The 16279-nt window shown below is 46.6% G+C and overlaps 1 protein-coding gene across 2 annotated transcripts in view; it reads left to right on the top strand.

Annotated features, from left to right (window-relative positions):
* The window catches only part of MAP4K5 (mitogen-activated protein kinase kinase kinase kinase 5), a 78104-nt gene that overhangs the window by 48289 nt on the left and 13536 nt on the right, over positions 1-16279 (top strand). The window contains exons 14-25 of one of the 2 annotated variants that reach the window (XM_054067614.1): positions 1439-1497; positions 2850-2914; positions 3897-3941; positions 5074-5116; positions 5572-5782; positions 6680-6777; positions 6879-6920; positions 7952-8036; positions 8127-8206; positions 11640-11700; positions 14024-14138; positions 14264-14322. In XM_054067614.1, coding sequence (XP_053923589.1) covers positions 1439-1497; positions 2850-2914; positions 3897-3941; positions 5074-5116; positions 5572-5782; positions 6680-6777; positions 6879-6920; positions 7952-8036; positions 8127-8206; positions 11640-11700; positions 14024-14138; positions 14264-14322 — 963 coding nt within the window. The remainder of the gene's footprint in view (positions 1-1438; positions 1498-2849; positions 2915-3896; positions 3942-5073; positions 5117-5571; positions 5783-6679; positions 6778-6878; positions 6921-7951; positions 8037-8126; positions 8207-11639; positions 11701-14023; positions 14139-14263; positions 14323-16279) is intronic. The other variant, XM_054067615.1, reaches the window with a different exon arrangement.

The following is a 16279-nucleotide window of genomic DNA, read 5'->3' as shown; positions in this document are numbered from 1 at the left end:
GCCCATTTTCTGGTATTGGTGTGTTTCTGCCAATGGAAGATGTCAATGTCATTCTTCTGTTGTGTATTCTGCAAAGTCTCTTCCGCTGTTGGCACATTTGAGAAACAAAGCTAGAAGAATCATGGAAGCACAGAATGGTTTGGGTTGGAAGGGACCTCAAAGCCCATCCAGTTCCACCCCCTGCCACAGGCAGGGACACCTCCCACTGGATCAGGGGCTCCAAGCCCCATCCAACCTGGTCTTGAACACCTCCAGGGATGGGGCAGTCACCACTGCTCTGGGCAACCTGGGCCAGGGCCTCCCCACCTCAGCGTGAAGAATTTCTTCCTAATGTCTCATCTAAATCTTCCCCCTTCCAATTTAAAGCCATTCCCCCTTGTCCTACTGCATGCCTTTAAAACAGCACCCACACATGAATCTTCAGTAATATTTTGCCAAAACCAAACCAAAAACTTGGGTATTTTTCTGCTATTTCATTCCATCTCCTTGCTCCGTCGTGGTGTTCATGTGGAAATCCCTCATGACTGGCATAGCCTTTCAGCTCCGCGATTTCTGTCAGGTGCTGCAGCCTCACTTCAAGCAGCAAAACCACTAATAACGTGCAAACATCAACAAATGAGAGTGAGTTGATGATAAGGAGGGCATCTTTGTACATGAGAACATTGGGTGTCATGGTAGTTTGAGACAGTAAGTAGCATTATGTGTTTATACGCTGCTTCTAGTTCATAGAATCACAGAATCGCTTGGTTGGAAAAGACCTTTGAGATTGAGTCCAACCATACCTGTCCCCTATCAAACCAGATCCCTGAGCATTTATATAAAGAATCATGGAATAACTAAGTTGGAAAAGACCTTTGAGATCACTGTAAACGTTAAACCTTTTCTTAACCCGATTGTGATTGGTGGAGCTGTCCTGATCAGGCAGCATGTTAACATAATGCATTTTCTTTTAATACAATCTTTTCCTTCCTTTTAAAACAATGTTAATACACAACTAGGTTGGATCTAAGTTGAAATTTTGAGGTAAAAACGGTCTTTCTCATGGTTTGGCCAAATGCCTTTCGCAGTGTATCTGCTCCCTGCTCCTCTGCGTCACGTACATCACACTTTTAGGAAGCTTGCTGTTAAAAAGCCTCTTGCTCCTCTTTCACATGCATTACAAGTAACATGTGGTTACGTATTTACATTTTCATGTACTTTCATATAATGACTTGGTATTTACTTTTGGGTTTTTTTTTTTTCTTGTGGGTTTCACATTTGCAAATTGAAGTATTTAGACAATAATGCTGATATGTAAGTAATAGTCTACCTTATAGAGAAATTAAATGTGTACATAATATTTAGCTCTGTTACAACAGGCATTGAACTGTAGTAAGCACTCAAGGGTACTAATATGATGTTTTATGTGTATTAAAGTTGAAAACGTAATGTTTTGCAGTCGACAAACTGCAGTTTGAGCCCCCTCTGCGGAAAGAAACAGAAGCTCGGGATGAAATGGTAAGGATGAGTTTGCTTTTTCCTTCATTTATTAAAATCATAGCGCCTTCATTGTTTCGTGGTTCGGCTCTAAGTGATGTTTCCCTGAACTGTGAAGTCATGAGAAGAACACTCTCGGTCCCCACACAATTGCCACATTTTAAGCAAATGAATTACCCTCTGTGCGAAAAGTCGTGCTCGGATGAAAAACCCAATATATGCCAATTAATTTGATAATGCGAAGAGGCCACTCTGCACTGGAGTCCCTGATCTTCCCAACATCAGGGTTTATTCACTCCTTGTTTCTTGGAAAGCATCCAGCTCGCGTGCAGCCTTTTTGCCCCTGTGCACTACTGCTGTTTGTCGCAGCCCTCGGCAGTTTGCTGCAGATCAGCTAATTAACGTTCTTTGGGATTAATGCGTGCCTGCGGACACAAGGGCTCTGGTTTTTAATAAGTGTTTGATCACAGTAGCAGCTGCTGTTAATTTTGATTTGGAGACATCAGTGCTCAGCTCTCCAGAAAAAAAACATTCCTGGATTTTACAGCTGTGCTTCAGTTCTCCGCGTAGGTACAAGCTCGTCTTGTTTGAAACATGACCGATGAGATCTGTGGAGTGGAGTCAGTGCCCTGTCTAGGGACGGGGATGCTCCCACGCTCTGCTGGTGGCATCTCGTACAAGGTTGGAGGTGGCTGCGCTATGTTCTCTTGCTGGACAAGTGTCCTGGAGGTGCCCTTAGTGGACAATCCTTACTGAGGTTTTCACCATAAACATTTCCTTTCACGTTACTTACTACACTTGATACTGGCGTTGCATCATTTCCAGGTGATGCTTTTAAGTCTGAGTCTGAAAGAGGAGGATGGCTTTTCAACAGATGCTTTATAATTAGATTGTAAAACATTATTTCATAGACTTATGGAATGGTTGGGGTTGGAAGGGACCTTAAAGATCTTGAAGTTCCAACCCTCTGCCTTGAGCAGGGACACCTCCCACTGGATCTGATTGCTAATTCACTTTGGAATTTGACTTTACTGCTTACGTGGTGATTCTGCTGGGCTTGGGAATCACTCGGGGCTCTTTATGTGCTGTGGGTAAGGTATTTCACTTTCATAGAATCACAGAAAACCAGGTTGGAAGGGACCTCAGGGATCATCTGGTCCAACCTTTTTAGGTTTAAACAAGCACTCAGCGCTCTGTCAAGCTGAGCCTTAAAAGTGTTCAGTGTAGAGGAATCCACCACTTCCCTGGGGAGATGATTCCAATGTTTAACTGTTCTCATGGTGATCCAAGTGGACTCTCCCCAGGAGTATCTTATAGCCATTCTATATGAAAAAGCAAGGGGTGGGGAAATTAAACTTTCTGCCTTTTTTCAGGTCGTGGCAGCCGGCACCGACTTTGCTTCACATTGGAATCCTTTTGTTGATGGTGGAAGCAGTAGGTGAGTAGAGAGTTTAACAACAGCTTTTATTTCCGTTACTTAATATGAAAATACACTCTGGAAGAAAAATTGAGATATAGTGCAAAATCAAACTAGAAGCCCTAATCCACTTAATTAGTCATAAAGCTAAGGAGATCTTACTCAGTTTGCAGACCTTCTCATGCAGTTGGTTGAGGAGGCGGTTTTAATCACTTTTAACCATGAATAATAGAATGAGTTAAACTTTTTGTAGCTCCCCAGTTGTAGAGGGGAAGCAAGGTGCGAATGCATGGCCAACACCCTGCAATAAGAGAGGCAAAATCAGCTTTTTGAAGCAAAGCTGGTTCAGGATCCTTGCACTTCTCCTCTGAGCTGCTGCTGTGGCTGTGACATCCTGTGATGCAGCATCTGTGCAGCCCTCCAGCTGGGTCCTTGCGAGAAAAGGAAAGAGAAATCAGCTCTGAAGGTTTCGTTTTACCAAGTTGTGTACAACAGCGCAGCTCCTGCGGGTGCCTGATCAGTGAAATCTGTCCTACAGTCACGGACTGTTCTGGGGTGAAACATAAACCTGTGCTGATTTCCTCGGGGCTAAAGCATGCCTGAAGTAAGGGAGTACAACTCTGGCCAAGTTAGGACTGAATTTAATAGGCGTGGGGCTTCCTTTTGCTGCAAACAGCTGGATTTCAGCTTTAAATGCAATCTTTGCAGTGAGGGGTGTGGAAGGTCAGTAATACTGACGGATGCACATCTGTAAGGAAAGGTGGGATTTCGGCTTAAGTAATCATAGAGTCATAGAATAGTTTGGGTTGGAAGGGACCTTAAAGCCCATCCAGTTCCACACCCTGCCATGGGCAGGGACATCTTCCACTGGATCAGGGGCTCCAAGCCCCATCCAACCTGGCCTGGAACCCCTCCAGGGATGGGGCAGCCTGGGCCAGAGCCTCACCACTTGCCTGCATCGACCTCAGAGCGGAGCTCTTAATTTTATGAACATTTTACCTAGGGGACTGCTTACCAAATTTGGCGACGGGAGTGAAGATGTTGAAGAGTGAGTGGATCTCCTCTCTGTGCGGTTGTGTTTACTCCGTGCACCTCTCGCTAAAGCAAGCAGCGCTTTGGCAAAACCTTTTCCCTTAAAATGCCGTAGGCAGCTTTGCTGCTCATAAATAAATAAGCAAGGGCTTTGTGCACTCAAAGGTCTAGCGCATGCTTGAATGTTTAGCTGATCGTCAGCAGAGCAATGCTTTCTTCCCTTGCTCTCCTTCCTGAGGTGATCTTCAGCACGTGTGGAAGCACCTAATGCTTTAAATCACAGAATTATAAAATGGTTTGAGTTGGAAGGGTCGTAAAGATGATGAAATTCCAACCGTCTGCCATGTGCAGGGATACCTTCCACTGGATCAGGGGCTCCAAGCCCCATCCAACCTGGCCTGGAACCCCTCCAGGGATGGGGCAGCCACCACTGCTCTGGGCAACCTGGGCCAGGGCCTCCCCACCACAGCAGACTTTGTGTTGATTAATGCATCCATGCTGAGCCCAGCCCTGTACTCACAGTCCATGTGGAGGTTCTTTCGGAGCTCTGGTGGGGTTTGTGCAGCTCCAAACATTGGGCTGATGCAGAGCAAATCCTGCAGACTGCGCCGAGCAGTGGTTCAGCCTTCATGTGGGTTGACCCAGAGCTTGGCTGCAGTCGAGGTGACCAGGAGTACAGATGACCAACAAGCCTGCTTTTAAATAAACTTTGAAAAGCTATGGGAGGACATTGCTCTGTGACACGATTGACTGGCTGATCCAGAAATGCAGCATTCTCGCTGTCGGAGAGAGTTGTCTGTAAAAAAAGCAGCTCAGTGGTAAAATTCAAGCAGTAGAAGAGGGGCACCTTCAGAAAACAGGTCCCTGAATGTAGATGTCTTTACTAATTTGAAATGCCCTGTGGCACAGAATGCTCTAGAACAGTGGGAGTTATGCAAAAACATCAGTTCCTCAAAGAGCAGCAGTTCTAACAAGATTAACGTGCTTTTTTTCGCACTCCTGGTCTTGTAGTTTAACCCTGTTCGTGCAAAGCTACGATCCGTCTTTTCTATGCATTCTAGCTCGTCTTATTTACAGTCTGTGTTCTCAAGTGTTTGTGTTGATATTGTCGGTCTAACTGAGATGTCTACTGCACCTTTCCTTTGTAGGTCAACGCTGAAGCGAGCAGGGCCACCTCCGCTGCCTCCTAAGGTGAGAGTTGATGGGTTTTCAGAGGCTTAGGCAGCAAATTCCACTTGTGCAGCCTCCTCAACGCTCCTGTCTGATGCTCTCAGTAGGTTATAAATTCTGTTAAATACCATTTGCTGGCAGAGATCGTGGAACTCCATGTTTTATGCTGACTTGCAGTCTGCGCGGTCTCGACCTGTGGAAACTCCTGACCTTGTACACGAGGTGTCTTGTAGGTATTTTCCCTCTCAATAGAGCATGCTGCGTGGGATGTCCTCTTGTGCAGCATTCTGCCTCCTACTGCGGTTTTCCAGCAGAGAAGGAATGCCTTTTAGATTATTCTGCTCTTGAGCGTCTTTATTCAAAAGCTGATTCTTTTTTTCACTTAGGAGCAGTCTGACTTGAATTAAACTTTGTCTGAAATCTGTGCTTCCAAGTGCCATTTCCAAGGTAACCTTCACCTCTTTGGTTTGTTGCAGCCGAGAATAAACAGTTATCCCGAGGAAAACCTCCCAGATGATGAGAAATGTCAGACAATAAAACATTTCCCAGACTCGCAGAACAGAGCTCCGCCACCACACAGGAGACAAAGCATCCCTGTTTGCGGGCCTCAGGCCGATTCTTCCCCTGTGGGTATGACCAGCAGCATCAGTAGCCCTGGATTGCTCACGGCGAGATACAGCGACTTAGGTAAATGCATCGCGATTCTAAAAGGTGACTGGCATCTCGGAAAGGAAATCAGTTCCAAAGTCAGCTGGTTTCAGTTGATAATGTTTTTTCCTACACGCTGATCACAAGGTACAGCTTTCCTTTCTATCAGTATGGAGGGTTTTTTCTTAGGGAGTGAAGGGATTGGACGATGAGGAAGGGTTGTAAGCTGAAAAAGAGGAGATTGAGATGAGATTTTAGGAAGAAATGTTTTGCTGTGAGGGTTGGGAGGCCCTGGCCCAGGTCGTCCAGAGAAACTGTGGCTGTCCCACCCCTGGAGGGGTTCCAGACCAGGTTGGATGGAACCCCTCATGGGTTTCATGGCAGGGGGTGGAACTGGATGGGCTTTGAGGTCCCTTCCAACCCAAACCATTCCATGATTCTCTGTGTGCTGGTTCTATTAGAGCCATGATCCGGGGTGGAAATGATCTTCCCAAAAAAAGGATGCTCAGCCAGTCCATGGAAATGGGCATGGCACACAGAAACTCATCGAAGAGAATGCTGAAGGGTCCAGACAGATCCCCCAGCTGCCACGTAAAAAAGAGAAAGGAAGGCTTTAAGAGCCGTGGGAGCAGCATCAAATCCACAAATGTATAAGGAGGATCATCTGGAAGGACCTTCCACAGCTTTGTTCTGAGTTGTGTTTGGCCCAGGGACTTTTTGGATAATGGGATGCCTTTATTTGTGTGTAGTTCAGCACATGGAACGGTGGCAGCTGTCCTTGGAAGGGATCAGCTACCTGCAGTGTGTGTAGGGAGGTTTCTGAGCTCGCTTCTCTGCTCCTGCTGGACACAGGGAAGAAGAGAGAGTAGGACAACAAAACATTTTCTGTTTCATTACGTTAAGTGAGCTACAAAATGTGTCTGGGCTTCTTTTCAGGAAACGGCCATGGCATGCTGAAACTCATTGAGGAAAATGCAGAGGGGTCTGGACAAATCCCCCAGCTGCCACGTAAAAAAGAGAAAAGAGATTTTCCTGTAAGTGTTTTGACTCTGAGGCTGATTTCACTGTCACGTTATCTTGCTAGTTTTATATCAGTGCGTGGGAAGTGTTACATGATCTCTTCCTCTTCCCGCAGAAGCCAGCGATCAATGGTTTGCCACCAACACCGAAGGTTCTGGTAAGCAACCTCATTTGCAGTAGGAGTTGTTGGATGCCTGCTGTCACGGCATCGCTCCCTGACAGGAGCTTTCTGCTAGAATAAGCCACCAGCTCCTCCGGGGTGGTTTTCTGCATCTCACACCCAGTTACTTCTGGTGTACTGAATCCACAATATTTGTTTCCTTTTTTGAAACTTCCCTTCCATGTGAAGGGACGGAGTTGGCTGGGCTGTGATCTCCAGGGACAGCCTCTGCCGAGTAAAGAGAAAGGGGGAGAGCTGGTAGTGATGCGAGAGGGTGTCACTTGCTTCAGGGCTTCTGCTTGTTTTGCCTTCCTGTGTCAGTTATGTCAGCACTCAATATTGTTCTTCCCCGGTGGGTACTTAAAATTGTTTGCATCCTTTTTGATCCCACTTTGCATTTCTTAATGTATAATAAGAGAGGCTGTATAATGACAGGTTGAGAGTTGGGGTTGTTCAGCCTGGAGAAGAGAAGGATCAGGGAAGACCTCAGAGCAGCTTCCAGGACTGAAAGGGGCTCCAGGAAAGCTGGGAAAAGGCTCTTGATCAGGGAAGGCAGGGATAGGATGAGGGGGAAGGGTTTTCAGCTGCAAGAGCGGAGATTGAGATGAGATTTTAGGAAGAAAAGTTTTTCTGTAAGGGTGAGGAGGCCCTGGCCCAGGTTGCCCAGAGCAGTGGTGGCTGCCCCATCCCTGGAGGGGTTCCAGGCCAGGTTGGATGGGGATTGGAGCCCCTGATCCAGTGGGAGGTGTCCCTGCCCACAGCTGGGGGTTGGAACTGGATGGGCTTTTGAGGTCTCTTCCAACCCAAACCATTCTGTGATTCTAATATATGAAGTCTATGAAAAGGGTTGGAAGGCTGCATCGTAGCTTTTGGGAAAGACAAAAATGTTTTCCATCAAAACATATTAGAATGAGTTTGTGTGTGCAGAAAGAGAGCAGCAGTGCGTACGGGTCTGCACTAAGCAGCCGAGTGCCACAAGATGAACACTTTATAAACTTGTTTCAGGTTTCGGTTTTGGTGTTTTTCAGATGGGAGCATGTTTTTCCAAAGTCTTTGACGGTTGTCCTTTAAAGATTAACTGTGCGACATCGTGGATACACCCAGATACTAAAGGTACCGTTATTTTAGGTCTGTTTTTTAAACCTGCCCTTTCCCAAAGTGGAAATGAGCTGATGAAATAATCAACTTCTCTTTAATTTCTAGATCAGTACATTATCTTTGGCACAGAGGAGGGTATCTATACCTTGAATTTGAATGAACTTCACGAAGCAACAATGGAACAGGTGACTTTTGGTACACTGAACACATGGAAAAGATTTAGGGATGTTATGAAGCCAAGAAGTTTGATATTAGAGGGGGTGGGTGGGATACCAAGCTGTGCGGCACGAACTGATTCACATTCAAGTCAGCAGTGAAAGTCTGAAGATTAATAGTTCCATTACTTACCTGAATTCTTTGTTGCTGCTTGTGTAATGTTGCTTTCAGAGGAGTTTCCTGCTAAAACAACAGGTTTTTTGCTTGGAGGCAATTGATTCCGTGCCCTTTCTCTCTCTGTTTTGTCTCCACTAGATGGCATATTGCTGCTCCACCAGAGCCCTCAGCCATATAATTTAGTTGGCATTGTTGCCTTAAAAGATATACACAATTGCTTTTCTTCACTTGGGCTCTTTATCCCTTTCCAAAACCCCTTCCTGCAGTCATGGCATTGTTACATTTGATTTTTTAGAGTCAGGAGCAGCAGAGAATTCTTAGGAGGGAAGCGATGGTGGATGCTGATAATGAGATTTTTACCTGTAGGTTTTTAAAGCAGTTCACAGAGGCACTTCAGGCATCTAAAGAGCATCAGATTCAGTCGAGACACAGCACAGAGGTGGCAGGGCGGTGTATCTTCGAATAATAATGAGGGAAAGCTGATTTCCCAGTAAGGGCATTGCACAGAGATCTGTGCTTAAGAGGAGAAAGCCCTCTGTTTCTGGGAGTGTCGTGCCAGGGCCCAGAACTTGAGAGGGGCAGATGAAAAGGGGAAATGTTCCAGAGGGTCACGGAGGGGCATAGTTTGGCACAGAAAAAACCAAAAGACAATTATAAAGGGCTTGTTAATGAGAACTGTGACTTTGAATTCAGTACAGTGAGAAGATCCTTCCCAGTTGAGAGAGCTGAGGGTGCACCTGGATGCATAGGACATAGTTGAATACAAAGTTGCTTATCTTTTCGTAGCCTCAGCAGACAGAGGAAAATGACTTAATTCCTAATGAAGTTCTTAAAATTGTGGTGGCAGCTGTTGGAGACCTTCTTACCTCAGTTTTCTCTTTACTCCATTAGTCAGACAAGCCTCTGTCCTTGTGTATTTTCCTAACTTATTTCATGTACTGGTCTTCTCTGGACTCTTCCATGTGTTTTTTTAATACCCTGTGGAGAGGTTAGACTCGCCGGTGATAGGTAGAGAGAACTTGCTAGTGCCTTTTTAACGACATCCAGTGCATCCCAAACTGAAAGCTTCCTTTTCTGTGAGAGCATCCTGGGTTTGGAGAAGTCAGCTGTGACCCACTGCAAGCCCTGGAAGCTTTAATACTATGCTTCTGCTGTGCCACTTCTTTCATTATTTGTATTTATTCATTTCATGACTCTTCCCCACCAAGCGCACAATTTTATCTGTATAGAATCATTGAGGTTGGAAAAGACCTCTGAGCTCATCCAATCCAGCCGTCAGCCCAGCACCTCCGTGCCTACAAAACCAATGTCTTCTTGTGCCACACCTACATAGTTTTTGAACCCCTCCAGGGATGGAGACTCCCCCACTGCCCTGGGCAGCCTCTGCCAGGGCTTCACTACTCTGTCAGGAAAGAAATTTTTCCTGATATCCAATCTAACCCTCCCCTGGCACAACTTGAGGCCATTTCCTTCTGTCCTATCGTTTGTTACTTGGGAGAAGAGCCCAGCACCCTCCTCACCACAGCCTCCTTTCAGGGAGCTGCAGAGAGCGATGAGGTCTCCTCTCAGCCTCTTCTCCAGGCTAAACAGCCCCAGCTCCCTCAGCTGCCTCTCATATTCCTTGTTCTCCAAATGGTGCACAGGACAAGGTCCTTCACAGATGTTTCACATCTTACTGTTTCACTGCTTTGAGCAGGGCAATAATTCTGTCAAAGAAGGAAATTCAGATGTTCAGATACAGCGTGTTCTGCACAAGTCCGCACTGGCCGTTTGTTATCCTTTGGGAATTAAAAGTATGTGGCCTGTTCCTGCGCTGCTCTGGTTATTCAGTCAGTCAAGACGGTTTTGCAATTCCCACTGCCCTTGTTATTTGGCTCAGGTACTGTGTTTGCCCTTCTCGACGTCCTTGTACGTCCTCCATGAGTTCTTGAAGATAATCATTACTGAGACCTTGGGGTTTGAGCCAGTTCTTAACCACTGTGAAGTAAACTTCCTTGTGACCTGCTGACTTGAGCAAATCTGCTTGAAATAGTGTGGAATAGCTCCTTTTTCTGCTTCTAGCCCAAGAGTCTACCCCGCTACTATTAATTGTATTAATCATGTAGTTTTTCTTATTTTCATAGAATCGTGGAATGGTTTGGGTTGGAAGGGATCTCAAAGCCCATCCAGTTCCACCCCCTGCCATGGGCAGGGACATCTCCCACTGGATCAGGGGCTCCAAACCCCATCCAACCTGGCCTGGAACCCCTCCAGGGATGGGGCAGCCACCGCTTCTCTGGGCACCCTGGGCCAGGGCCTCACCACCCTCATAGTAAAACTTTTTTTCCTAAGATCCCATCTAAATCTCCCCTCTTTCAGCTTAAAAGCACTTCCATGAAGCAGAACAGTCATTCTTTCGTAGAGCCTTGATTCAAGCATCTTGTGCTGTGTTTTGCATCGGCTTCCGTCCGTGGACCAGTCTGCTGTTCTCTTTTCTTCGCAGTCTGCTTTGGAAACAGTTTAATCCTTTGAATTTCTTTTCTCACTGGATTTTTTTTCTTGAGGGAGGACCTCCCCTCTGAATGCTGTGCAATAAGTCTAGTTTTGCCTTTGTTTTAACAAAATCCCTGTCCGTGTTCTGTGGACAGTATCCTTCAGACCCCTGAATGCTGCCATTTGCCATCACTTTTACCGAAGTTCCCTTCAGGTTGTCATGAGGTTCTTCTTAACTCGAAAATCTCAAATCTAGCCTTGCTGCCCCTTGAGTAACTTCTTCCCTCTGAAACAAAGCTAAGTCCTGGTGCCACCTGTGAGCTCTCTGTTTGCAAAGCAGCACGCTGACACAAAGAGCCAGGTGGGTCATTCCCACAAAATACAGAATTTGTGGTTATTTAAGTTGCTTAGGAATTTCTAGTGCCCTTTTCCCCCTTTTCTGCCTTTGCTGGGTTTGGTGGGTTCCTCTTACACTCTTCTCTTTCTTTCTCTGGCTGTTATTGCTGAGGAAGCTGCGTCCATCTGTGTATAGTATTCCAGCCTTACCAGCTGTCCCACTTTGTCTCTGTGCTGCTAATTAAAGAATTGAAGAGTAATTGAAACTTGAAAGTTTCAGGGGAAGAAGAAGGAAGGAATGAAAACCATTGTAGGCAGATAAAAAGGTTAAGCAAGGCTCCTAAAGAGTGGAAACTGTGGTTGCAGCTCGACTTTCTCCAGTGTCATCCCTGGAGGAATGGTGGTGGAGGTGGAGCAGATGGATAAAACCACGGTTGCAAATTCCTGTCTATTAATGCAAATGTTTTCTTTCTTCAGTTATTTCCCCGAAAGTGCACCTGGCTGTATGTTATCAACAACACCTTAATGTCCTTGTCAGGTACGTATGAATAGATTGGAGGTGTTCAAGGCCAAGTTGGATGGGCCTTGGGTGGCCTGATCCAGTGGGATTTCCCTGTCCATGGCAGGGGGGTTGGAACTGGATGATCTTTAAGGTTCCTTCCAACCCAAACTATTCTATGATTCTGTGTTTAGAGGGAAAACTGATAAAATTATAATTAAGGAGAAACATTTAGAGTTATAATTAAGTACCACGTGTCTTGATTGCTTTGGTTCATGTGAAAGCCTTTCAGAGATAAAACAAGTTTACAAGTTTACAGAGATAAAACTGTTTTACAAGCCGGTTGCCTGCTGTGTCCTAAAGTATTTTATTTACTTATTTATTTGTAGTTGGGAAAAGCTCAGCACTTCATATTTGTTAAACAAGATTTGCCCCTGCCAAAGCTGCAGTTTCATAGAATCATAGAATCACTAGGTTGGAAAAGACCTCTCAGATCATTGTGTCCAAGCGCCTGGAGGATCTAAAGAGTGTCCTCTTCGTTAGCCCCTGAGGAGAGTCGGAATAGGGTCGGTGTTCATGTCAGAACATAGTTAGGAGAGAGTTAACCCAGCTGCATTAGCAACCCATGCAGTGCTCCAAGCTTGGAGAAGAGTGGCTGGAAAGCTGCCTGGAGGAGAAGGACCTGAACAGTGGCTGAACGTGAGCCAGCAGTGGCCCAGATGGCCAAAAAGGCCATCTTGACCTGTATCAAAAACAGCGTGGCCAGCAGGACCAGGGAAGGGATTCTGCACTTGTACTCAGTGCTGGTGGGGCCACAGCTCAAATCCTGGATTCAATTTTGAGCCTTTCACAGAATCACAGAATCACAGAATCACAAGGTTGGAAAGGACCCATTGGATCATCGAGTCCAACCATTCCTAACACTCCCTAAACCATGTCCCTAAGTACTTCATCCACCCGTTCCTTAAACATCTCCAGGGAAGGCGACTCGACCCCCTCCCTGGGCAGCTGTTCCAGTGCCCAATGACTCTTACTGTGAAGAATTTTTTTCTGATATCCAACCTGACCCTCCCCTGACGGAGCTTCAGGCCATTCCCTCTTGTCCTGTCCCCTGTCACTTGGGAGAAGAGCCCAGCTCCCTCCTCTCCACAACCTCCTTTCAGGTAGTTGTAGAGAGTAATAAGGTCTCCCCTCAGCCTCCTCTTCTCCAGGCTAAACAACCCCAGCTCTCTCAGCCGCTCCTCATAAGACTTGTTCTCCAGCCCCCTCACCAGCTTTGTTGCTCTTCTCTTTCACTCCAAGAAGGATGTTGAGAGGCTGGAGGGGAATGGAGCTGGGGAGGGGTCTGGAGAACAAGGAATATGAGAGGTGGTTGAGGGACCTGGGGCTGTTTAGCCTGGAGAAAAGGAGGCTGAGGGGAGACCTCATTGCTCTCTGCAGCTCCTGGAAAGGAGGTTGTGGTGAGGTGGGCGCTGGGCTCTTCTCCCAAGTGCCAGGTGATAATATGAGAGAAAGAAGAAATGGCCTCAAGTTGCACCTGGGGAGATTTAGATTAAACATCAGGGAAAATTCCTTCACTGAAAGGGTTCTCAGGCCCTGGCAGGGGCTGCCCAGGGCAGTGGTGGAGTCCTCGTCCCTGGGGGGTTTATCAGACAGGTAGATGGGGTGCTCGAGGATCTGCTTCAGTAGCGGACAGGGACAGTTGGACTCAATGATCTCAAAGATCCTTTCCAACCATACGATTCTATGAAAACAGCTTCAGTGTTTGATCCCTCTCTGCGTTGTAGCCTGGCAGCGTCTCTGCTGTGAACCAGATACAGCAAATAAATGCACCCTAAACCAAGAGCAGTTTCAGCTCAAAGGAGGCTGAGGTTTGCTGTGAAATCCAACTGCCCCAACAGATCCACTCTTGAAAAAAAGATATTGTTTTGATCAGTTGTCCTGGGCTGGGACCTTCTAGACAGGAAACAGAGACGCTTTGGGACACAGACTGAATGTGGGACTGTGCCTCTAACCATGCAGGGTGTTGTGTAACACCACTTCTGCTGATTTAGAGATAAAGAAAATGGCCTGTTAGTTTAAATTCTTGTATAATTCAAGCCTGCTAAAAATGTTTACCTAGAACTGACTTTCAGAGCTGCTTTATTGCTACTGACATGAACTTTTTGTTGAATGTTGTGTCTTCTGTATATGAATTATCATTGTTATCTTGTTTTGCTTCCCTTCATACCTGGACTGGAAATGCTGGCGCTTGTGCTCCCTTTCTCTAGAAGGTAATTTTCCATACATACATTGTTTTAAAATATACAATTCTCTGCCACTGGAGTGGGTGTGATGTTGTTTGTCCTTTTCTGTCTTACAGGGAAAACATTCCAGCTCTACTCCCATAATTTAATAGCTTTGTTTGAACAAGCCAAAAAAACAGGATTAGCTGCTCACATTCAAACCCATCGGTTCCCTGACAAAATATTACCCAGGTACAAACCTTTCACTTACAGACAGTTGTGACAATCCCATTAAACGCTGTTTGTGCTGTTGCGTTGGCAGCAGGAAGGGCTTTCAGCATCTTTTGTTGATGCGTTTTTCCTATTTGTTATTCCAGGAAGTTTGCCTTAACGACAAAGATCCCCGATACGAAAGGATGCCACAAATGTTGTATAGGTGAGTAAGCGTTCCATGCTGCAGTTTCTTTCCTGGCCTTTGCCGCTGGGCCTGGCGTGTCTTTAACTCATTTCTTTTTAATAAACTTGTAGTTGACCCACAGTTCAGAAGACAGTAGGGCTGCGCTGTTTCTTAGTGCCGTGCCCAACCGCTGGTAGCTTTCCTTCTAGTAAGGAAGTTTGTGGATGGCACTAAGCTGAGCAGAGGTGTCGATCTGTTGGAGGGTCAGGAGGCTCTGCAGAGGGACCTGGACAGGTTGGATGGATGGGCCTGAGGCCAACGGGATGGGATTCAACAAGGGCAAGCGCCTGCTCCTGCATTTAGGTCACAACAACCCCGTGCAGCTCCAGGCTTGGGGAAGAGTGGCTGGAAAGCTGCCTGGAGGAGAAGGACCTGGGGATGTTGTTTGACAGCAGCTGAACATGAGCCAGCAGTGGCCCAGGTGGCTGAGAAGGCCAACGGCATCTTGGCTTGAATCAGAAACAGCGTGGCCAGCAGGAGCAGGGAAGGGATTGTGCCCCTGTACTCAGCACTGGTGAGGCCACACCTCAAATCCTGTGCTGAATTTTGGGCCCCTCACTACAAGAAGGACGTTGAGGTACTGGAGCGTGTCCAGAGAAGGGAACGGGGCTTGTGAAGGGGCTGGGGCACGAGTCTTACAAGGAGCGGCTGAGGGACCTGGGGCTGTTTAGCCTGGAGTGAAGGAGGCTGAGAGGAGACCTCATCACTGTCTACATCTGCTGGAAAGGAGGTTGTAGTGAGGTGGGTGCTGGACTCTTCTCCCAAATGATAGGTGATAGGACGAGAGGAAATGGCCTCAAGCTGTGCTGGGGGAGGTTCAGATTGGACATCAGCAAAAAATTCTTCACGGAAAGGGGTTCTGAGGCCCTGGCAGAGGCTGCCCAGGGAGGTGGTGGAGTCCCCATCCTTGGAGGTGTTTAAAAGAGGGCAGATGAAGTGCTTAGGGCTGTGATTTAGTAGTGGACAGATATGGTTGGAATTGATGGTCTCAAAGGTCTTTTCCAACCTAATGATTCTATGATTCTAATTAATGGGGAGTTCTTTATTGCTTGTCAATGGAAAAACATTATTCATACCAGTTCTTAAGCTATAAATGTTGCTGTTTAAAGCAAGATCTGAAGGGAAACGCTGGAGACAGCCCATAGCAGGCAGCTGACGTGTGGTGCTCCCTCTCGTGAGAGCTGGCAAAGCTCTCCATGAATAAGTGGATGTTTGGGATCTCTGTCTTGAGGCTGCCACCTGAGCCAGCCCGTTGCTGTGATCTGCAGGCTGCCTGCGAGCCAAACACCGGTTACTGAGTTCCAGGGTGGCTGCACGTACAAAAGTACCCTCTCTGCTTTGCCAGTTTAGCTCAAATTTTGACCTGCATCCAAACTTTTTGGGAGGCTAAATTGAAAAGATTATTTTCCTCAAATAAAAGGCTGGAATAAAAATGATGTCAGCCTGGGGAGGAGTGAAACCGTCGCTCAAGTTCTGAGTGCGCACCGAAGAGTTACAGCTTCTGAAGTTACAGACTTGTCTTTGGCCTCAATGACTTTCGAAAGGCTTGAGCTTCATCCTGAATGCCCATCCTTTTGGAAACAGGCCCTAGTGCTGTGTGTAATTGTACCTTTGCACTCTTGAAAATGCTGAAGCTGAGAATAAAATACCTCCCCGCAAACTTGGATGTCTTGTTTAGCTCGACTCTGCAGTCGGCATGTTGACAAATGATCCCTGAAGTCAGGCTGGTCTAGTACCCAACTGAGCTTAAAAAACCAAACCCTTCATCGTGTTGCTGTCTCAGCTGTCAAAGCTCACAAGAAGTTCTGGCTGTCTTAATTGCTTAGGAGTTGTTTTTGTTGAGATCACGCTTGACCCGGACCATTCGCTCCCCCTGCTCCCACAGCTCCACGAAGAAGGTGTTGCAGCTTTTCTGCCCACTCAGCACGTGGCCTCT

This window comes from Cuculus canorus, chromosome 5 (genome assembly GCF_017976375.1).
Source record: "Cuculus canorus isolate bCucCan1 chromosome 5, bCucCan1.pri, whole genome shotgun sequence".
NCBI lineage: Eukaryota > Metazoa > Chordata > Aves > Cuculiformes > Cuculidae > Cuculus > Cuculus canorus.
This window is presented reverse-complemented; position numbering and strand designations above follow the sequence as displayed.